Source organism: Lissotriton vulgaris, chromosome 2_2 (genome assembly GCF_964263255.1).
Source record: "Lissotriton vulgaris chromosome 2_2, aLisVul1.2, whole genome shotgun sequence".
Taxonomy (NCBI): Eukaryota; Metazoa; Chordata; class Amphibia; order Caudata; family Salamandridae; genus Lissotriton; species Lissotriton vulgaris.
Window position 1 is genome coordinate 37,893,295 of NC_141688.1, and position 23,606 is coordinate 37,916,900.

At 48.1% G+C, this 23,606-nt stretch overlaps 1 protein-coding gene across 9 annotated transcripts in view; it reads left to right on the forward strand.

The window, feature by feature from the left end:
• NEO1 (neogenin 1) overlaps positions 1-22,138 on the forward strand; it is a 540,003-nt gene extending 517,865 nt beyond the window's left edge. For 7 of the 9 annotated variants that reach the window (XM_086959257.1, XM_086959255.1, XM_086959251.1 and 4 more), the window contains 4 exons: positions 6,152-6,310; positions 6,478-6,738; positions 6,943-7,079; positions 18,387-22,138. In XM_086959257.1, coding sequence (XP_086815383.1) covers positions 6,152-6,310; positions 6,478-6,738; positions 6,943-7,079; positions 18,387-18,470 — 641 coding nt within the window. In that variant the 3' untranslated portion in view covers positions 18,471-22,138. The remainder of the gene's footprint in view (positions 1-6,151; positions 6,311-6,477; positions 6,739-6,942; positions 7,080-18,386) is intronic. The other 2 variants (XM_086959258.1, XM_086959259.1) reach the window with 1 other exon arrangement.
• The last annotated feature ends 1,468 nt before the right edge of the window (positions 22,139-23,606 follow it).

Consider the following 23,606-nt stretch of genomic DNA (forward strand, 5'->3'; position numbering starts at 1 on the left):
TCCTGATCTGAGCTTCAGGGAGCACCCCAGGCAGGTGGGTGGCTGGGTACGACACCACCTCCACCACTGGCGCAAAATTACTGGTGGGTGCTGCAGATAATCTGCCACGGTTACTCGCTCCCCTTTCTGTCCTCCCCTCCAGCCATGCCACCTCTGTACCACGGCATGTCGGGGGACCATTTGGCTCTTCTCCATCAGGAAGTCACGGCCCTCCTGGCCAAGGGGGCCATAGAGTGGGTTCCCGGTCAGGAAGTAGGAAGTGGTTCCCACTACTTCTTGGTCCCCAAGAAGGACAAGAGGACCAGCGCCCCATCTTGGACCTCTGGGGCGTGAATCGCTTCCTCCAGAGAAGTTCAAGATGCTGGTTCATGCTCAGGTCCTGGCTGCCCTGGAGACTGGATGGTGGCGTTGGACTTGCAGGACATCTATTTTCACATCCCCGTCCTTCCGGCCTAACGGCGCTACCTGCGATTCACGGTTGGCCAGGAGCATTTTCAGTTTGCCGTGCTCCCCTTCAGCCTTACCAGTGCCCCTCGGGTGTTCACGAAGGTGATGGCGGTGCTCATCTGTGCAGGTCAGGGGTGTCGATGACTGGCTGTTGAAGGCGGGCTTGCCCCAGGCAGTCGTCACCCACCTCCAGGCTACGGCCGACCTCCTGCACTTGCTGGGGTTCTCCATCAACGTGTCAAAGTCGCACCTGAGTCCCCCTCAGAAGCTCCCTTTCATCGGAGCAGTTCTGGATTCGATACTGTTTCAGGGTTATCCTCCTGAGCAGCGAGTCTGGGATATTCAGGCTATGATTCTGCTCTTTCAGCCTCTATCCCGGGTTTCCTTCAGGATGACCCTCCGGCTTCTTGGCCTGATGGCCTCCTGCATCCTGCTGCTGACACATGCAAGGTCGGATATGCAGGCTCTGCAGTGGGACCTGAAGTTCCAGTGGGCACAGCATCAGGGCAACCTGTCCGATCACTTCCATGTCTCGGAAGGCGCTGCACGAGTGTTGCAGTGGTGGCTCACGAATCGCGATTGGGTCAGTGGTCGATCCCTCTCCCTTCCCAAACCGGAGCACCCATTGGTGACGGATGTGTCCCTCCTGGGATGGGAAGGCCACATGGGAGAGGCGGAGATCAGAGGCCTCTGGTCTCCGGCGGAATCCCGACTCGATATCAACCATCTAGAGCTGCGGGCGATCCAACTTGCACTGAAGGCATTCCTTCCCTCTATCCAGGGAAGTGTAGTGCAGGTGTTAACGGACAACACCACCGCCATGTGGTATTGCATCAAGCAGGGCGGGGTGGGGTCCTAGACTCTTTGTCAGGAGGCTCTGGACATGGCTGGAACGTCAAGGCATTACCTTGGTGGTTCAACACCTGGCAGGTTCTCTGAACACCAGAGGGGACAAACTCAGCCACCGGTGCTTGATGGATCACGAATGGCACCTGAACTCAACATGGCGCAAGGTCTCTTTCTGCAGTGGGGAGAACCCTTGCTTAGATCTATTTGCCACCGAAGAGAACGAGCAATGTAATCAGTTCTGCGCGATGGAATTTCCAAGACGGCATTCGCTCAAACGATTTTCGTCCGAATGGAACTGCGGTCTGTTGTACTCCTTTCTGGCTATACCATTTCTGCCCATAGTGCTGCAGAAGATCAGGTGCGACCGTACCCAAGTGATTTTTGTGGCACCGGACTGGGCTCGAACAGTTTGATACCCCTAGCTACTCATTATAAGCGTCGATCCCCCAATCCGTCTGCCTCTTTGGGTTCCTCTTCTGTCGCAACAGCAGGGAACGGTCCTCCACCCAAACCTGTCCAGCCTCCACCTCCATGCTTGGAGATTGAGCGGGTACAGTTGACACCTTTCGATCTTCCGCCCGAAGTCTGTGATGTCATTTTGGCAGCCAGGTGTCCCTCCACTAAGACGGTGTACGCCTGCAGGTGGAACAAATTTGTGGCATGGTGTGCAGGAAAGGCTGTGGATGCCCTTTCTGCCCCTCTTTCTGCGGTTCTTCTGTTCCTTTTCTCCTTGGCCCAGCAGGGCTCTGCTCTGGGCACTATCAAAGGTTATCTTTCGGCCATCTCTGCCTTTCTACGGTTTCCAGATCAGCCTTCTTTTTAAGTCCCCGGTTGTTAACCGTTTCCTTAACCCCTTCGCTGCTCATGACAGTGGAGCTGTGCTTATGACGAGTTGAGCTCGTCATGAAACAATAGTATTCAAAGCCTCCCAGCACAGGAGGGGAAAAGCCATAGCAGCCAAGGTGTTAAAGGCATTACGCATACGTTTCCACCGGTTCCCTTCATAATGCTTCAGTGGGATTTGAATCTGGTCTAAACTTTTCTGATGTGCGCTCCCTTTGAGCCCCTTCATAACTGTCTCTTACGTCTTCTTACTTTCAAGATGGCTTTCCTGATAGCTATCACCTCTACCAGAAGAGTGAGTGAGCTCCAGGCTCTTTCTTCTGAACCTCCTTTCCTTTCTGTCCATCCAGACAAGGTGGTTCTGAGTACCCGTCCTTCTTTCTTGCCAAAGGTTGTCACGCCCTTCCACATTGGGCAGACCATCACTTTGCCCACCTTCTTTCCGCCTCAGCATCCTTCAAGGGAATAGGAGAGGTTCCACCGTCTGGACCCAAAACGTGCGCTTGCATTCTATCTTCAGCGTACACAGCCGTTCCGGGTGGATGATCAGCTCTTTGTGAGCTGCGTGGGAGCCAAAAAAGGTTGGGCCGTGCACAAACAGACCATTTCCCGGTGGGTCGTTCTGTGCATCAAAGCATGTTGCTCCTTGGCCAAGAAGGAGCCTCCTGTGGGGCTGCGTGCCCATTCGACCAGGGCAACAGCAGCCACTACTGCCTTGGGACGCAGTGTCGCCCTGCAGGATATTTGTCAGGCAGCCACGTGGGCATCGCTGCACATGTTTACCAAGCACCACTGCCTTGACAGTCAGGTCCAGAGAGACTGCTTCTTTGGCCGTTCTGTGCTCCGTGACTTTCTGGTGTAATCCTGTTCGCAGACCCTCCACCGGGGGTTAGTATTGCTGGGGTATCTTTTCTAAGGTAGGGAATCTATCACTAACGTGTAACGATAGATCTGTAAGAGACATTAGTTAGTGATAGATTCCTTACCGCCCGCCCATCCTCCCCGTTCTGCGAACCGGTTACTAGGGTTAAGGTCATTCCCCTTTTAGAGCCCTAGTTTTATCCACCAATCGTCAGTCTCTTGCAAGGCTCTGCGCTTCGGCGCGGAATAGTTGTGTACAGAACTGACATCAGCGTGCATGGGTGGCGCCTAAGTATTCTCCGTGGGATAATCTCGGCGCCTACAATGCCGGTGACGGACGCGGAGCCGCAGGACGCCACCTACTGGCCTACAGAGGTACTGCTAAGCAGAAAAACTTTCCGGATCCAGCCTGACTCCTGGGGATATTCTAAGGTAAGGAATCTATCACTACTAATGTCTCTTACAGTTATATCGTTACACAAGTAAGTAACTTGTGCTTCAGTGCCGGTGCCAAATCCACCAGCACTGGGTCTGACCCGGAGTCGTCATTGTCCTGTCCCAGGCCTGTGTCTTCCTACCAGATTACAAAAGTGCAGCCAGTCACTTTGTAACCTAATTCTAATCGTTATCCTCTGTCTTGACACCAGTGCCATCGGAGACAAGAGGCCTTATTTAGATATTGCTCTGACGCACCATGACACCAACGATGAGGATAAACAACCTGCTCCCCCCTCTCTATACTGATGATGGGCTGTACCTAAAATAACAGAATGCCAGTGTTCTAGATCAATCTTTGGAATTGAATTAAACTCAACACCTGGGACACCAATGGAAGGCGTGCCTATTTCGGAGTATGGGTGCTAAGGACAGTTGCTTACTGTTGAAACTAAGGCAAATCTTTTTGGTCAGATAATTTAACCAGGTCCATCCTCTCCTGAGCTAGTATTATTATTCAGTGAGGGTCTTGCAGACATTCTTGTGGCCTCACAGACTTTACAGTTTTGGCGGATGCACCTGGGGAGATCAGAGGACTTTGTAGTGGTATTTAGCGGTGTTCTGGATCTTTGGGTAATCCGCCTGACCCGGAAAGTCTTCCTTCCATCCATCTAGTGGAAGCCGGTGCAGAACCTCATGGACAACGTGACCGTCCTGTGTGATTGCTACAAGCAGGCCAGCCTGAGATTCCGTATCTTGTTCCTGGAGGCCCTATATCCCCAGAGGTTGCTGGACCAGCAGACTATCTCTCTGGTAGGCAGCCATTTAGCAGGATCTCTGAATGCTAGAGCAGACGCTCTGAACAGATGACTGCCAGATCACTAGCACCATCTCCATCCCAAGGTGGCAAGAGCCATCTTTTATCAGTGGGATGTACCCCAGTAAGATCCATATACCACCAGTGGAAACGCGCAGTGTCAAAACTACTGTGTACTGAAGATTCCTCCTGTAAAGTCACTGGGAGTTTCAATTCCACTGCAATGGCATATGGGTCTCCTTTATGCGTTCCACCAGTGCCTCTCTTGCTTCAGGTTCTGGAAAAATCACAGCAAACCTAGCACACGTCATCCTAATAGCCTCCGCCAGAGTGCACAGGGATGATGCTGATATACTTACCTGCTCCGTCACTTCCAGTGGTATGAAATTCTCTGGATATGTTGTGGCACCTGGGGATATTCTACAAGTGAGGAATCTGCAGTTAGAAAGAGTATCCACCGAATTGGCATTATGAAATGTAAGTTAATTACTCAACACGTTAAGTCCAAGGTGAATGGAAAACAGCAACTTTTCTCCTTCTCCTGAAGGTCATTTGTGCACACGTGATGATTTTAGCTACTCCCATTCCCACATTTGATGGCTTTATAGATACCACTGTGTGGATTCAGTGTCTGGGTAAAGGAGTTCAGTGCACAAGAGAGCATTGTTGTGTTCCTCACTCCCAGTTTGGAGGCCTACAATGAACCATCATGTGAGTTTATTCACGTACTTGAAAGTGAGGAGACAAGCTGAGTCTTTGCTCTGCTATGAAGGTATGTGGGTTTACAAGGCAACCGGACCTGGTAGTGCCACAAAGTCCTTGGAATAGAATCAATACAAAATGGTAGTTTTTATAATCCTCCAAGTCCGCTTTAGTTGGTTCTTTGATGCAAAGACTCGCAGCATTTTCTGCAGTGGTTTCTTTCTCAAGCCCCAGAAGCAAACTTAAACATGGGAAGCAATCAAAACAAAGGTCAGAGTTGGAATAAGAGGTATGTGTGAAGGGTGTTTAAAGCTAAATCGCTTTATGGCAAAATATTCTTGTATTATAGCATGTGAATGCGCCTGCTAGAAGATGATAGAAATGAAGGCATAGTGCTGTAGTATCTCATATTGCCCGTCGAAAGTCAAGCTGTCCAATGAGCAGCACTGTGAAAGTGGTCCATTATAATTAGTTTCACCATAATGCCTGTTTGATCTTTCTTATCATGAAGGAGTCGGACATTCATGTACTGCAAAGTGACCCTCAGATGGCTAGAATTTAAATTTGCCAGTGTATCTTCTATACTCTCCATCTGATGATTTCTAAACCGAAGAGATTTATTTAATCAAAAAGTAAACCACTTCCTTTGCTTAGTTTTACTTGCCATTGAGGATGTGTTGTATAGATAAAACTCAGCCTCCAGGTTCATTCCTACAGTAAACGTTTCAACATTTCTCTTCCATGTCACTTGCTTGTCTTGACATTACCTCTTCTGATCTCTTCACCAGAGAAGTTGCTGTCTGTGTATGCCTATTCATGCAATTCTGTTGTTAAATAAATCCATAGTTTTGTTTTTGTGCGTGGTTGTGTGTGCATTTGCAATAGTCCAGTTGTGTAAACATGTTTTGAATGCTTGTGCTGATGTGTCTGCCTGTTGTTGGCGTGCCTCCTTTTGGACATTGGCTGTTCCAGGCTGGGTAGATGCAAATGTTTTTACTCCTTCCAAACGTTTTTGTATGAAAGCTAGATGGGTGCATGGGTGTTGTTCTGTCACTGGGCCCTTGTTTGCGGGAGTGTATGAAGTACATATTCTTAAACGTCCACATGCCTGTGCAACCCATGCTTTTTTTGTACATGTGTCTGTTACTTCTCCATCTCTTTTCATCGATTAAGCATTTTTGACTTGTCCGTCCACAGCTGTGATCAGTGCTCATCCCATCCATTCCATTGATCACCCTCATCATCACTTCCACTCCAGCAGTCTGGCTTCTCCCACCCGCAACTACCTCCTCAATCCCAGCAGCCCTCGACCCCCCGGATCTTCCGGGTCTCACTCCGACAGGGCCAACTCCACAGGTGAGAGGCACGTGTGCCAGATGGACGTCCCTGAGAGTAGTCCGTGCCAGTTGTGATATTGCTAGTAACTGGTGGGAGGTTCATCTAGATCTTGCATGTAGTTTCAATAGTTGCATTGTACTAATATGATGCCCAAATACTAAATCCATGCAACATTTCTCTGACAGAGTCCATCCGTAACACGCCCAGCACAGACTCTATGCCAGCATCCTCCTCGCAGACCTGTTGTGCAGACCATCAGGACCCTGAACCCGTTTCTGCTTCGTATATGGCTGCTGCTCAAGAGGAAGAGTGTGTCGCGAATGTTCCGACAGCCCATGTCCGCCCCTCTCATCCTCTCAAGAGTTTTGCTGTACCAGCGGTTCCCGTTACTGTCAGCGCTGTACACGACTCTGCCCTACCGAATACACCACTGCTCCCTCAAACAAGTAAGTGGCAAATCGGAAGTCCATGGTTCTTTTCTCCATCTCTAGTTCTGTCCTTGTAATTCCTTATAGGTGCAAACCTCCCTGCTGTCTGTCTAGTGTACACTGCATGTAGCAGATGTTCGCATCTCTGCTGCTTGTCCTGTGTATCTGGTATTCTCTCCTGATGTAAAATGCTTGAAATAAACATGAATCTTTTTATCTAAGGTGTAAACCCACAGGTTCTTCCTGTGAAGACCGCTTCCATCGGGACTTTGGGAAGAGCACGACCCCCCATGCCAGTGATTGTTCCTAGTGCCCCAGATGTGCAGGAGACCTCCAGGATGCTTGAGGATTCTGAGAGCGTAAGTATCTGCTAGTTATAGGCAACGCTTGGATGGTATGAGGAATCCCAATAGAGGGATAACGTTAATGCTTGAGAATCGAGCTTTTTTGGTCATGTAATTCCCACGCTTAAATAGTGCGATTAAAAGAATTACACCATCTTTTAAATGAACAAGGAACCGATTTACATAAGGATTTTTGTCCAATGGAGAGGATACACACAGTTTTAACTGGTTTGTAAAATAAGACCCAGTTTGTCTGCAGGTTTCCGATTGGGATCAATAACTGCCTAGACGCGAGAGGGAAGGTGGGACTAGAGATCAGAGCGAGACCTGTGGGCTTAAGAGGGGGAGGATTACTACTGGATTCAGTGGATATGTATTTGGTTTTAGAGGGAGAATGGAATGTAAGGTCAGCATTACACCTGTAATACATTAAAGGTAGGATGGCCCCTATGGACAGTGGGCAATTTAAGAGGCATTATACGAAAGATGACCCATGAGAACAGAAGAACAGCTGAAAAGCATTACAAGAATCGCTGAAGAAGGGTATTGCAAACCTATGATGTATTAGAGAAAACGTAATACTGAAGGCAGCTGGATGCTTAAGACATTAAGGGCAAAATGTTCTGTAAGGCTGCTGGATTCTCGTAAGGCTTTTAGAGATATGACTTGCAAGGTAAGCGATGCACATGTAAAATATTAACAAGCACTGGCGTTGCCAATAGGTCTCGCAGTAAGAAAGTTGGAGCCATTACAATTGCAAATAACAATGCCTTTTATTTTTGTTTTCATTTTAAAAACATAAAGGGCTTTGTCATTTACAAAACCAATAGCTCCAACTTTCCTACTGCGAGACCTATTGTGCACTGCACAGTGTGGGTGAAAGTGGCACTGCGTGTGTGTGAGTGGCTTTGAGTGAGTTGCGTTGCGTGGGTGAGAGTGGGCTTGCGTGGGTGTGAGTGGCGTTGTGTGGGTGAGTGGCTTTGCGTGCGTGAGTGGCGATGCGTGCGTGAGTGGCGATGCGTGGGTGAGTGGCGATGCGTGGGTGTGAGTGGATCTGCGTGGGTGAGTGGCATTGCGTGGGTGAGTGGCGTTGCGTGGGTGAGTGGCGTTGCGTGGGTGAGTGGCTTTGCGTGCGTGAGTGGCGATGCGTGCGTGAGTGGCGATGCGTGGGTGAGTGGCGATGCGTGGGTGAGTGGCGATGCGTGGGCGAGTGGCGTTGCGTGGGCGAGTGGCGTTGCGTGGGCGAGTGGCGTTGCGTGGGCGAGTGGCCGGAAAAGAGCCGAGACTATAAGACTATTGGGTAAACCTGGCAGTATCGCAGTAGTACTTCTGTCTCAAGGAAACAGAAGTCTGGCCTTTTGGAGCGCACTGAGCCTCGCACGTGAAGGAGCGTTACATCTTTACAATCAGGTGAGACTTTAAGACCCCCTTAAGTGAGCAGCCGAAAGTGCGCGTGCACTGATCACTTCGAATGCGCCCCTAATTTCGATTCAAATACCTTGCCACGATTACACTTGCAGATGGCTTTCTTATGACTATCGAAATCCAGATGCCGTTTAAAAAGAACAGCTGGCAAATGAAAATGCATGTGCATTTAGGAGTTTAAGAAATTCCGCTCCTGCTCAAAAGCCCCGGCAGTGGCAGCCTCCTGTCGACGGTGCAGGCGGCTGGAACTCCCTCGGAGCCTTCCCATCATTTTGGTTACGGTTTTCCGCTCCGATTCAGCGCCTTCGGGTCTTTTTACGAGTAACTGACCCTGCCTAATCCATCTTTCAGGTAGGCAGGCGGAAAAGATATGTAATTCTGTAGTAGGGGATCTCTGTGTATAGTCATAATCTAGTGAATAGTCCCGCCCATGTGCGTGGACCCCGGCAATCAAAAATAATCTCTTAAGTTGTCAAAATAATGCAGAAACTGCAAGGACACTTAAGAGAGAATTTAAAGACAAATAATGCAGCCTATATCCACAGGCTACACTGTCCAGTACTTCAACGAGAAATTCCACCAAAACAACACCACAAACAGAACAGCCTGCTAGTTTCTACCATAGAGAAACCTGCCTCCCCCAGTCAAAGCCTCAGGAATGATAGAGAGGAAGGTAGGGACAGACAAGCCCCATAGGCTGCCATTATGTGGCTTAAATAGGATACTGTGCCTTTAAGAGAACTTTCCAGACTTCTCCCAGTATCCCAGAATGCATAGCAGGTCCCTCCACTTTCAGTTCTTTTTTCCGGCTCCTGCTTACAGGACCCTGGCATTGAGCTCTCCCTTTTTCAAGGGTTTATTGAAATTGTTTTTGCACTTTTGACTTTTAAAAGTGTTGCAGTTACTGCTTGGTGTTCTCTTCTCGCTTTTGTGCTGTTTTTTAGGCGTTTTGGGGCTCCGAAATGCCTGGCCTTTTTGTTAAGTGCCCAGCATGTGAGAGGAAGAAGGCCAAAAGCGACCCCCATGATGTCTGCATCGTGTGCCTTCCAGAAGATTATGGCCCTGAGGAGTGTGTTATCTGCCAGCAGCTTTCTGCTCGGACCCTCAGGGACAGATTGAAGATCAGGCTGGCTGGCCTGGAGGATAGGCGTCTACGAGCTGCAGGTGGGTCTGGGCAGCCTGTGAGGGATCCCTCTGCCTCTGCTGAGGCCCCTGGGGGGCTCCCGGGGGCAGGAAGTCCAGCAAACGATCCCATTCTCCGTCGACGTCGAGGGCTTCGACGACGACGTCGAGAGGGATGACGACGGCGTGCTCCCCTTCTCCCCGGGGCTCCGGGTCGAGACGGCGTGACGGCTCGACGACGAAGGAGAAGCCGACGTCGAAGCCGCCGTCGACGTCATCGTCTTCGTCGACGTCGAGGTCTTCATACCGACGCCGAAGGCGCAGGGACGTGTATCGACGCTCGCCGTCGAAGCGGCACCGACGCTCGCCGTCGAGGCGACACCGTCGATCGCCGTCGAGGCGACACCGCCGATCGACGTAGAGGGGCTCCTCGACGTCGGGAACGTCGGGAACATCGAGACGACGGCGGCGTTCGATGTCGAGGGCGGACCGCCCGACGTCGAGGGGGCGACGTGAGAGGTCGCGGAAGAGGAGATCGACGTCGAGGAGTCGGCGTTCGACGCCGAGGATGAGAGGGTCGACGTCGAGGGGACGACGTTCGACGCCGGAGTCCAGGAAGCGCCATTCGACGCCGGAGAAGCGTCGCTCTGCGTCCAGCAGACAGCGGTCCGCGTCGAGGAGTAGGTCACCCTCTCCAAAACGACACAGAGGGGGCTCTAGTCCCAGGAGTCACGCTGCTTCCAGTGGAGGGCGCAAGAGGAAGCGGTCGCCTGCGGATGGGGATGGCTCTCCGCACCCTTCCCCTAAAGGGTCACCGGGCTCGGTGTACTCGGAAGTGTACACTCCATCTCGGCCCTGGACTCATACTCCTCCACCCGTACCTAGGGAGGACCCTCCGCCCAAACCACCACTGCCTTCGGGGGATCCTTCTCCACCTCCGGTCCCTCCGCATGGGCCCACCCCGCAGCCTAAGGTTCCTCCGCCGAGGTCCACTTCCCTGCCGTCCCTGCCTGCTCCTCCCAAGGGGACTCCGAAACCGAAACCCCGGGAGGATCCGAAGAGACCCCGTGAGGAACCACGGAAGACCCCTCCTCGCAAACCGAAGGAGCGCCCACGAGCTGGCAGGTCTCGTTCTCGCTCTAGGCGCAGATCTTCCACGAGATCGAGACACCGCCATAGGAGGCGCGAATCTCGCTCTCACACGAGATCATCTGGGACCAGGGACTATTCCCCTACTCTATCAGGGTCGCCGGACACCAGAGTGTCCCCGATCGATGACCTGGTTGCCTTTCAGGACGTCCTGTTGAGGGGCGCGGCGAAGCTAGGCATTACACTGACAGTGCCTACTCCGAAGACGTCTGTCATTTTCGAGACTCTACATCAGAGGCACATGTCTCGTCCTCTCCTGCCCTTGGTACCGGGCCTGGAAGAACCGGCTATGGCTCTGTTTCTCACCCCGGCGGTGACGAGAGCAGCTCCGTCCAGATTACTAAAGAAGTACCGGGCTCCCGACTCGGATCCGGCCTTTTTGAGAGCGGAGCCTCCGCCTGACTCCGTCATCGTCACGGCGGCCCGCAAACAGCATGCCACCACTCCGACCTCCACGGTTCCCCCGGACAAGGAGTCTAGGTGGATGGACTCGGCGGGGCGAAAAGTCTGTGGAACTTCCGCAACATCCATGAAAGCGGCGAGTGCCACGGCTCTGTTGGGACGTTACGACCGCGCCCTCTGGGACTCCCTCGAGCGCTTTGCGGAGCATTTGCCTCGGGAGCAGCGTGAAGACTTCATGGAAGTCCTGAGTGAGGGGATGCTGGTGGCCAACCAGATAATCAGCGCGGCTGCGGACTCTTCCCTGTTGGCGGCTCACGGATTCTGCCACGGGATCAACCAACGGCGCCACGCATGGCTCCGGCTAACGTCCCTGAAACCGGACGCACAGCAGAGGGTGGCCAATCTGCCGTTTTCCGGTGAGACCCTCTTCGGGAAGCATGCGGATGATGAAATGGCCCGCATGGAGGCGGAAGCCGAAACGCTGACGGCTGTGGGCCTGGAAAAGCCCAAGGATACCAAGAAGCAGTACCGCCCTTTCCAACGGCGGTTCGGCGGACAAGGCCGAAGATGAGGACAGGCTTCGGGGCACTCGCAACAGCAGCAGCCGTTCCGTAAGCCGTTCCAGAAGCGGCAGAAGGGCAGAGGAGGCCAGCAGTCGGCTCCGGCGCCCAAGGGCCAGGCGGGGTCTAGGCCCTAGGAACTTACTTCCCCCGGATCCGTTACCCACTCCGGTAGGGGGAAGCATCCAACTTTTTCTGGCAGAGTGGAGAAAAATTACTCAGGACAAGTGGGTGCTAAATATTGTTTGCAATGGATACAGTCTTCGGTTCACCAGTCCTCCTCCAGCGATTCCCCCGGTCGGCTCGCAGTTTCAGCTGCGCGAGCTTCAGGCGGAAGCGGATGTCCTGTTAAGGAAAAGGGCGATAGAAGACGTACCTCTGTCTCAGAGAGGAAGAGGTCTGTACTCCCGGTTCTTTCTGGTTCGCAAGAAGGACAAGAACGAGTTCAGGCCCATTCTGGATTTGCGACAAGCAAACAAATGGATTCGCAGAGAAAAGTTCTGCATGCTGTCATTGCACCAGATCTACCCTCAGTTGCAACAGGGAGACTGGCTTTGCGCTATAGACCTACAGGATGCTTACTTCCATGTGCCCATTGCACACAAACACAGGAAGTTCCTGCGGTTCCAAGTCGGCACCAATCACTATCAATACACAGTACTCCCATTCGGACTGAAGTCTGCGCCAAGAACATTCTCGAAGTGCATGGCGGTGGTAGCGGCACACCTGAGTAAGAACAAGGTGTTCGTCTACCCTTACTTGGACGATTGGTTGATCAAGGCATCCTCCTTCTCGGAAGCGCGAGCACACTTCCAGAAGACGTGCGTTCTCTTGAACAAGCTGGGGTTGCACATCAACATGGCCAAGTCTGTCCCGACTCCGGTCCAATGCATACAGTACTTGGGAGCCTCCATCAATACGCTGTCAGCAAGCGTGTCTCCTTCGGAAGAGCGACGATTATCACTCCTTCGGAAGGCTCAGGCTCTTATAACGACTCCATCTACAACAGTGAGGACGGTGTCTTCTCTACTGGGATCGATGGCCTCTTGTATCTTCCTGACGCCACACGCACGGCTGCACATGAGACCGTTGCAGGAGTGCTTGGAGGACCAGTGGGATCAGAGGAAAGGATCTTGGGACGACAAGATTCGACTGTCGCTGCATGCTCTTCAGTCTCTGAAGTGGTGGTCTTCGGCGGAGAATCTCCTCAGAGGGGTTCACTTTCACAAGGACATTCCCACGCAGACTGTCGTGACGGATGCGTCTCTTCTGGGATGGGGAGCGCACTCCGGGACTCTACAGATTCAAGGCACGTGGTCACCGATGGAGGCCACGTATCACATCAATTTCCTGGAACTCAGGGCTGTTCACTTGGCGCTGAAGGCCTTTCTTCCGTCCTTCCGGACCAACTCTCTGCTTGTACAGACGGACAATACCACCACGATGTATTACCTCAACAAGCAGGGGGGGTCGAGATCGCGCACTCTGTCACAGGAGGCGCAGACGATCTGGCACTGGCTCCTGGCCAGAGGACTGACGATAACGGCCACCCATCTACCAGGTGTGCAGAATGTTCAGGCAGACGCACTGAGCAGACTGCTTCAGGAAAACCACGAATGGGTCATAAACGACGAAGTACTAGGAGAAGTCTTCGCAAGGTGGGGAACTCCAGACGTAGATTTGTTCGCCACTGCCGAAAACAGCAAGTGCAGAGACTTCGCCTCCAGGTACTTCCAGAAAGGGACGCTGGGGAATGCGTTATGGATCGACTGGACGAACAACTTTCTGTACGCTTTTCCTCCCATTCCCCTGATTCCGGCGGTGCTCATCAAGCTGGCCCGGTCCAGAGCTCGGATGATACTCATCGCCCCGGAGTGGCCCAGGCAGTGGTGGTTCACGGACCTACTTCACCGGTCTCTCCTTCCTCACATTCGGTTGCCGTGCAGGCCGGACCTTCTCACGAAGTTCGGGGGACGGATGTTGCACCCCAACCTCTCGTCTTTGAGTTTGGCGGCATGGCTCCTGAGATAGTGCAGTATGGCCATCTTAATCTGCCCGATGATTGCATGGACATTCTGAAGGAATCCAAGAGACCCTCCACTAGGACTTCATATGCTTACAAGTGGAAGAGGTTTTGTATCTGGTGCCAGTCTAAGAACCATGATCCTACGACCTGTCATCCTTCCTTACCTTTTGCATTTGGCGCAGTCTGGCCTTAATGTGCATTCCATTAAGGTTCATCTGGCTGCATTGACTGCCTACAGGAAATGCCCTTCACAGACTTCCTTTTTCCAGATCCCCGTGATCAAAGATTTTCTGGAAGGATTGAAGAAAGTATTCCCTCCTGTCAGGCTTCCCTCGCCTTCATGGGAATTGAATGTGGTGCTGTCCAGATTGATGAAGGAACCTTTTGAACCTATTCATAAGGCTTCGTTGCAGCACCTGTCCTGGAAGGCGGCGTTCCTCGTGGCCATTACATCGGCCCGCAGGGTGAGTGAAATTCAGGCGTTGTGTTGTAATGAACCTTATACTGTATTTCATGCTGCTAAGGTTGTTATGCGTACTCACCCTAAATTTCTTCCCAAGGTTATTTCTGACTTTCATGTCAACCAGACTATAACTTTACCTACGTTTTTTCAGAACCCTTCATCCCCAGCGGAGAGGTCTCTCCATTCTCTGGATGTCAGGAGGGTGTTGAAATTTTATCTGGATAAAACCAAAGATATTCGTAGGTCTGACCAGTTGTTTATCAATTATGGATCGGTCAGGACAGGTCTTGCGACCTCTAAGCAGTCCATCTCTAGGTGGATTGTGTCCTGCATACAATTGTGTTATCAGAAGGCTAATAAGACCTTAGGAGGTAAGCCTAAGGCTCATTCCACCAGGGGCAAAGCTGCCACGACGGCTCTGCTCCGTAACGTGCCGATTGCTGAAATCTGCAAGGCAGCCACTTGGAAGTCGGTTCATACCTTTGCTAAGCATTACTGCCTGGACACGGATGCAAGGGCAGACGCTCAAGTTGGACAGGCTTCGCTGCGGAATTTGTTCGCACAATAGTGGCATTATGTATTTACTCTCCACCGCCGCTTAGTTGTGGGGATGGGCTTGCCATTCTATTCACTAGATTATGACTATACACAGAGATCCCCTACTACAGAAGGAGTAGTTTCTGTCCTGTAACTCCAGTTCTGTAGTAGGGGTATCTCTGTTATAGTCATAAGCGCCCGCCCTCCTCCCCGGTGGAGATTTTTTCATCATGTAGGAATGCGACAGGTCTGGCATGCTTCGCCTTCAAAAAGAACTGAAAGTGGAGGGACCTGCTATGCATTCTGGGATACTGGGAGAAGTCTGGAAAGTTCTCTTAAAGGCACAGTATCCTATTTTAGCCACATAATGGCAGTCTATGGGGCTTGTCTGTCCCTACCTTCCTCTCTATCATTCCTGAGGCTTTGACTGGGGGAGGCAGGTTTCTCTATGGTAGAAACAAGCAGGCTGTTCTGTTTGTGGTGTTGTTTTGGTGGAATTTCTAGTTGAAGTACTGGACAGTGTAGCCTGTGGATATAGGCTGCATTATTTATCTTTAAATTCTCTCTTAAGTGTCTTTGCAGTTTCTGCATTATTTTGACAACTTAAGAGATTATTTTTGATTGCCGGGGTCCACGCACATGGGCGGGACTATTCACTAGATTATGACTATAACAGAGATACCCCTACTACAGAACTGGAGTTACAGGACAGAAACTACTCCTTAGTGGTCTGTGGGGAGGGGGAGAGAAGGGAAAAACAGAGCGAGAGGGGAGAACATGGAAATTGGTGGAGAGCTTAGTACAGAAACCGAGAAAAGAGTACGGAGAAGACAGACAACGAAACAAAGATGTGAACAGGAGAGAACAAGAGGCAATGTAGACTACGTTGGAAGGAAAAATAAGTAAAGTGATGGAACAGCAGATGCAGACAAAGTGAGTGGAATCACAGGGGAGGAAAACAAAAAGGAGTGGGAAATAAACAGTCACGAGGATAAAAGGAACTGGCAAGAAGTCGAAGGAGGGGAAATTAGAGACAAATAGAAGGAAAAAGATGCATGGGAGTAGAGACCAAGAGAAGGAAAACGATGCATGGGAGTGAAGAAGAGAGTGAAGTGGTGAGAAGAGAGTGAAGTGGTGAGAAGAGAGTGAAGTGGTGAGAAGAGAGGGAAGTGATGAGAAGAGAGAAAGGAGATACACAGATAAAAGTCGAGACAGGGAGATGCGAGAGAAAGCAGAGACGCAGAGGTGAAGAGATTGGGGTCAAAGGCGAGACGTGGAGGGGGAAAGAACTGGAGAGGGGAAACAGGCGTGGAGCTGGAGAGAGGCAACGGCAACTAGCATTGAATAAAAAAAATTAATAACAAGTCTTCCGTGCTGAAAGTGAAACCAGCCCTCGGCATTGCTGTGGTGGGGGAGGGGGCGGGGGCGGGGGAGAGGCAAGCAGGGAACAAGTTAAACGAGGTCTGGCAGGGAACAGATGGCCTGGGCGTGAAGCAGGGGGCGGGGCAGCGCTGGGGAAGCCTGTGGGAGGGTGATTGGTGACTTTGATGTGGGGAGGGAGGAGAGCCTTTTGCGAGCCTGCAGGAGAAATGCTGCCGATGCGCGTGCATGTTTAATCACGTGGTTCACGTGAACTGCATGAAAACCGCGGGGCTGAAAGCCCGGGTTTGAAGAAGATTTTCGCCACTTGAATTCTCGCTCCGCTCGATGCGCTTGCGCACATCGATAGGTCGCGAGACCTAAAAAGAAGATGAACCTTTGGGCTGGCAGAAACCTGTAAATACCTCAGAGTGAAGATGAGCCTGATGTCCATAAGAGACCTATGTGGCATTAGAGGAACACAGACTTGTTTTATTTGAGGATCAAGGGACAAATGGATATTTGAGTCATGGGGCAGGGGTGGGGGAGGTATTGGGGGGGGGGGAGAATAGTGGAGAAAGACCACAAAATCATCATGCCATGATAGAACGGCTATAAAAGATGTATGAAGACAGTTGCAGACTCGTAAGGCATCAAGCAGAAATAGGGCTTGAGTGAATATACAGTTGATGAGAAATTGTAGGGAAGACAACACAGATGACATTTCCATTTGTGCAAGGCATTGGAAAAGGCAGGTGGCATGGCACTAGAGTGAGAATACCAAAAAGCAGTGAAAGAATGGACCTGGGAGGGTAGTGGTAGATCTGTGAAGCATTAGGCGGTTGATGACACCCGAGGGAGACCTATTAAGTGATTGGAATCATGAGTGCTGCTAGATAATTATCACACATTAGAGGTGAGACTTACCTGGGAACAATGTGTATTTATGAGGCAGTAGAGGAAAGATGCGACCATGGGGCAGCCATGACTTTGAGCGAGACTGAACTATTTTGTCTGATGCCCGATGGAGCTACCTGGTTTAGCTATAGGGGAGATTGGCCGTGGATTCCCTCCTTGGTCGTCACCTACCCAGTCGGTCTTTAGACAGACTTCCTTTCGTCTCTCCTAGTTGTCTCTTCCCTTATCCTCCCTTTCTCACCTCCCCTGCCCCCTCCACTACTTTTCTCTCTCCTTTCTCTCCTCTCCTAATGTATTGCCTATTTTTTGATGTAATGTGTAATTGTTGATCTTTTTCTGTTACATTGTTGATTCTCATGTAAAGCGCTCCGATACCTTCGGGTCTAGCCAGCGCTATATAAAACTCTTTAAAAAAAAAAAATAAAAAAAAAAAAACCTGAGAAAAATTAAATAAAGGAAGGACTCTTCTAAGAGGAAGCAGTAATCAGCACTCTAATTTCCAAGAAACCATTGACCGGGGGGCAGGGTGTAAAGAGGTAAATCAAAGGCTGACTACTTTACTAAGACATCCAAAAGCTAGTTCTTAAAGTCTAGCATGGACGGATATTGAGTTAATAGTGCAGATGTTACTTCATCGCATTAGGGGGCAACAGAACAATCTGCAGAAGACCTGTTCCCCAAACAGTTTGTGCTAGGCTTTTTCATGTCTGCTAGACCTACTTGCCCACGTCAGACAATTTATCCATACATTATGTTTCACTAGTGAATATTTTTGGGGTTGTTAAGAAAGTAGCCTTTTTACCACTGATTTACAACTTGGATATCATGAGAGATCTGAAGTTTCATTTGATTGAACAAAAGAGGCCTGGTGTTCACTCAGTCTCCGCCACCTGTAATATTAGGAGAATACTCGTGAATGCCAGGCTACTTACTGTCAGTTGTTTTCTAGGCAAGTCTATTGCATTAGATAAAGAAGAAAATAAATCCATTTAGAAAATGCAATACCTACTAATTATATTTGAAACTATAATTAATCATTTTCTGCCTTTGGCCCCTTTTTCTCTCTACCCTGTTTGTGATATGCCTCCCCAAATATTTTCCCTCCTCTTACCTGTCCTCTCTTTCATAACCCTGTGCCCCCTACTCTTTCGTAGCATGACCTTATGACACTTGCTTTACTTGTCAGCAGGCCCTCTTCCAGTGATGCCCTTTCTTTTATCATGCCACCCTTCCTCTTTTTTTCTGTTGTTTATACAGCCGACTACTGTGTGTTCAGTACCTGCTTGAGCCTGTGGTCCTATGCTCTTTCTACGTTTATATCATCTCTTACTTGACAATTTGCACTGTTTTGTCCCTTGCAGAGTTACGAGCCAGATGAGCTCACCAAAGAGATGGCCCACCTGGAGGGGCTGATGAAGGACCTGAACGCTATCACCACAGCGTGACCGCCTGCGACAGGAGACCGCGCCGGGGCACCGCCCCAACCACAGGGGCTTTAGTAGTGACTTTGGATCACCAGGAACTGACGGGGAAGCGCGCTAAGACTTTCAAGCCAAGTCAGTTCATATTCCTGTTGAGAAAAGACTTACTTTCTCCTGCCTGTCAAAGGGCTCGCCGGCTGCGATCCGTCCACCTGCTGAGTACAAGGCTCGGCACTCTTCAACATTCAAAGGAGCACCCTCCATGTCAGAATCGGGTCTCTGTGCTGTGCTCACCACGCCTTTCCAGTGTTGGACATTTTTTGCATATAATGTACAATTTTACCTGCGTGTTTCACTTATTTTATTATTTTTTTTATATAAAAAGAAAACAAAAAAACATTTTGTGTAACTTGGAACAGGAGAGAGAGATGTATGTGCTGGAGCTTTTTATTTTTCTCCCCTCAACTGCTAGTGTACTCCGCAAGTATTTCACGCCCCTTTCGCTGCTGGTTTGTTCTTGGTGGGGCCGAGGTGGAAATTGTGATTGCTAGGGGTGTTTTTTAACTATCCCGATCCCTACTGTTAAGTGATCGCAGCGCTGATCTTGCTCCAGCATCCTGTCAGGACACACACACCTTCTACTAAAGTGTCTGTAAACCTTCATGACTATCCCCTCTCCCATCAATGTCACAAAATCTAGCCCGAAGGAAGACGGATTTCTTACTCATTCAAGTTCAGTACTCATGCGGGGTGGAAAAAGGGGAGAGTCTGGGCGTCCTGGAAATTTTGTAGAACATCTCACTGTCGTAGTGTTATCTGGGAATCAACAGGACATGGTAGGAGAGTGGCGCTGGTTTGATCTTTTTTCGTGAAATGCATGCTGGGGCTCTTGTTTTGAATAGGTCATGGTGATCAGTTTAGGTCTGTGGACTACTTGAGAAGAGCACAAAGCTTTTCAGTGTTGGCTTGGAACAGTTGAACTGCAAGTCTGTTATTAATATGCTATTTACAATTGGTTGAGTGTTAGTGGTACAGCATTGACCATCTTCACATAAAAACACATCGGAGATCTTCAAAAGTAACAGTATATCAAAACCTTTGGATAATTCCAAAGGTCCCATTCCTCTCTTCAGATGTCATGGGGCTTTTGTTAGGCTAAAGTCACAAAGTGATGATTGGTGGGAAATAAATCTCCGTCCATTGGAGAATTATTTTTGTTGCGTACGTTATAGCCATTTATTTTGTCCAGTCTTTACTCTGAGGATTGACTGCTATTTGGGTCTGTTTGTCACCTGTGGTTTCTCCTTTTGCCAACGACTTGATAAAAGGCCCCTTCAGACTCTTTCTTCTGTTGGAAGTGAAGTTAGAGGATGGCCCTGGTCAACCGAAGAAACATTCTAACTCGGGGGTGAGAGGTGCTATTAAAATTTGAAGTATTCTGTCGTTCAGTCTGCAGAATAAAGAACTGAAGTTTTTCTGAAGGTCACGTACAAAATCGAACAAGTCGATGCTCTGTGAGGGAAGGGGGCCTTCAGAGAACAAGGCTGATTTTCATGTGTTTCGAACCTTTCTTTAGCAGCACAGTGAGCAAAAAACGATGGACTTTCAGGCAGCCCAAAATATTTACTAGTAGCTGAGATGAATTCAAGCTTTCCTCCCTTTACTGATTTGCTTTTATTTTTTTGAAAGAGCTCATCAACATTAGTATTGAAGATTGTACGTGTTTATTGCCACTGTTAGCCCAAAGCAAGCTCACTCCTCACTGCAAGCCTTGACCCAGTGCTTCGGATGAACTGCCCCTGCGTTGCTGATTGTTTCTGTGATTCTGAGGACTTATCTGTTCATTCGATTAAACCAACCTGTTCTTTCATTCATCACTATGAACCTGAATGCAAAGCTTTGGATGTATCACTGTCTGGTACATCCATCGGTTTATAGTGATGCTGCTCAGCATTTTTCTTCCATTGAAAAGAAATCGCTTAAGCGTGCCTGTCCTGCTGAGCATCTCGATCCATGACCGGATATCACTTGACTACGGCCGTAATTTAGAACATGATTTCATTGGTGCAACTAAATCTTGATTACAGAAATAATTAGCCCAACTCTGTATACCTAAATGAATATATCACTACAATTGTTTTTAGACACTAATGGTAATGAGATAAAAGACCAAATGAGATTCATGGGCTGCTGCTACTGCACACTAGTAGATTCTAGGACTCCGTGTAAGCTGGATCTTATATGTAACTCAAGGTAGTAAGTCTGTATATTGTTGAAATACGGAATTGCGATTTGTGTTTTCCTTTTAATTGCTGGCAGTTAGATCAGTAACATAAAACGATGTGGAAGCTATATTCTATATTTTGGTACTCATTTCTTCAGGAACTAGCACTCTTCCCAACTCACACTATCCTAGTAGGGTCTCTTAGTTTTCAAATTGAGGTATTACAGTGACCTGTATGTCAAGGGCTTAACTTAGAAGGAAGACCACGATTAAACAGTGACCAAAGGCTGAGATGGATCATTGAACGTTTGGGTGCTAACTTCAGTCGAATCATCACATGTTGTCTTATGTGGGTTGTGATTCAACAGCTTACGTATCAATCTAAGATTTCAGAAATGTCCACTCAGAGGAGATGATTTCATGAAAATGGTCGCATTACGTTTGAGCTCTTCAAGTCGGGGGAGAAAATAAGCACCATCTACAGCATTATTCTCAATGTTGACTCTGCAGTAATTAATCTTGTAAGCATTATTTATTTGAACCATTTACAGAGAACATAGATCTGGCAGTCATATAGCACTACAGAAGCTCAGTTAGATTTGAAAGTTTTGATTTCAAAAGCTTGAGCGCAATAAGTGATTTGAAATGTCTATTTTGTTTTGCGCATAATGAAATGTGGTCTTGCCAATCCTCTTTCATAGTATACATTGAAAAATACAACTGTGCACAGCCTTTGCAGCCATGAAAAGTGGAGCCTACTTGGAATCATGAATCGCCTAAGTGCACAGCGTTACAATGTGCCCACCTCTAGTCATTTTACTTTGTATGATCCTTGCCTCCGTTTTCATCTCCCTGAATCATTGCAATAACAAAATGGGGACGTAGCGGGTTGGTTCACAAAGGAGTGTCCTGCCACCTCACACTATCAATAGCATTGAGTATTGCCTTCCTGGTACCCAAAGAGTGAACTCTTCTTTTCATTCAGTATTCTATCTGCTGATTCCTTGTGAATATGCTTTTTATATAAAACCTTATGAATGTTAATGCCATAAACTGGGAGGGGGGATATTTTTCATGATAAAACAACTGTTCAAAGTTGATTTTGAAGTAGAACGGCGCGTTTCTTCGACGTTGGTGTACAATCCGTATTGCACTTTTCACCTTTTAATGAAGCGATTTTCGTACATATCCTGTGATTTGAAATCTCTGTAGCTCATTGTGTCATTGCGAAGCTGCTTCCATGGCAGTGATTCTTTACATGTGTTGAGGAATCTGTATGTTTTTTTCCTTTATGCGAAGTGAGAGCGAGAAATGTGCAGGAGCCTCCTCTCCGAACAATGGCAGCTTCGATTGACTTTTGCTTTCCTGTAGTGTTACAATATACTGTTATATACGTGATGTTTTATTTTGATAACCTCATGTTTATTATTTAGTATTGGCGAACCAATACATTTTTTAACCAATCAAATTCTAATGGGGCGAGTCCATTTGTTACATGTTCATTTTAAAGTTGGAATGAAGAAAGCTATATATATGTATATGCACGTTTCCATTTAATGTAATGAAGGCAAGAAGCACAAAAGACCTACACAGAGTATTGGTTTCAAAGGGAGGCAGTAGAGGGAGTGATGTTAAATAATTGTGTACGAATGCGAAGAAACTTTGGTAAGTGATCACATAATTTGGTTATGTAGAGGCAAAATGTATTGGAAGTCTAGTCTACTCGTTGGGCATCAAAACCTTACTCATTAGATCACATTTCTCTTTGAAATGTACATTTTCAATTGAAGTTAGTATGTTATTTTTGTTTTGAAAAAATACATTTCAAAATCCACTAAAATTTCAATAATTGTTAAGTGTAGTAGCAATGTTTGAAATTCACCGTAGGAACTGTTCTTTTTGTAGAATTGTGAAAGAAAACAGAATTACAATTAATTAGGAAGAAATGCTTCGAGCAAAATTGCTGGTATGTCCCAGAAGCTAATTGATATTACCACTCTTGTATGAGAAGATGACTGACAAAGCGTGTATTAAAAATGGTTCATATGACCTATAACTGGCTGCTCTAAGAATAGTTTTCAGCAGAATTCTTTGGTCAGATTTCTTGGAAAAGGAATTCTGCTTTATATCCAACTCTTGGCTATTTTTATAACCTGCAAGATGGCTCACATTAAAATATTAAAATGGCCTTCAGTTTTGCAAGAAAACACTTTTTTATTACTACTTTCATAAGCGGGGTAGAGTCAAGTCATTCATATGCAATCTGCTGCAGACTTGACTTTGGAAATATTCTTGTTAATTTTCAGAAATTTATAGATGGGTTTATAAACTTAAAGTTAATCTTACCCACCATCAGACGAAAATATAAGTATTACGACATGCGAGATGTTATTGCTTTTTCAGAAAAAGAGACAGAAAACTTTCTGTCATTGCTACCTAGCCAGATAAAAGCAATGCTAGTTTCGACCTGTATCCGCATAATGAGCCAAAATGTGTGTATGGGTCCATGCACTTGACGTTTGCTATTTCATTGTGCTCGCCTAATGTGCACCTTCATTTACAAGCAAACTTGGAGCCACCTCATTTGATATCCAAGCATTTATTACCAATTCCTTTTTTTTTTTGTTTACTGTTTCAGTTCCACTCCTACCAAATAGAATAAAGGTACACATGCAACTTCAATTATATATATATATATATATATATATTTTTTTTTAATCAACATTAAAAAATGGTTTGTTGTATTTGTAGCAGTACATCACTTTGCATACTTTGCATACTCCTACCATCTAGTGTTGGCTGCTGATGCCACAAGTTGTTCTACTTTAATTTGTATACGTTTCATGATAACTCATGATCCCTACCCGAAACGCTAAGGCACCAGGAAAAAAACTTCACCTCAGATTATTTTTTGCCAGCTCCAAGATCGTTGAGCT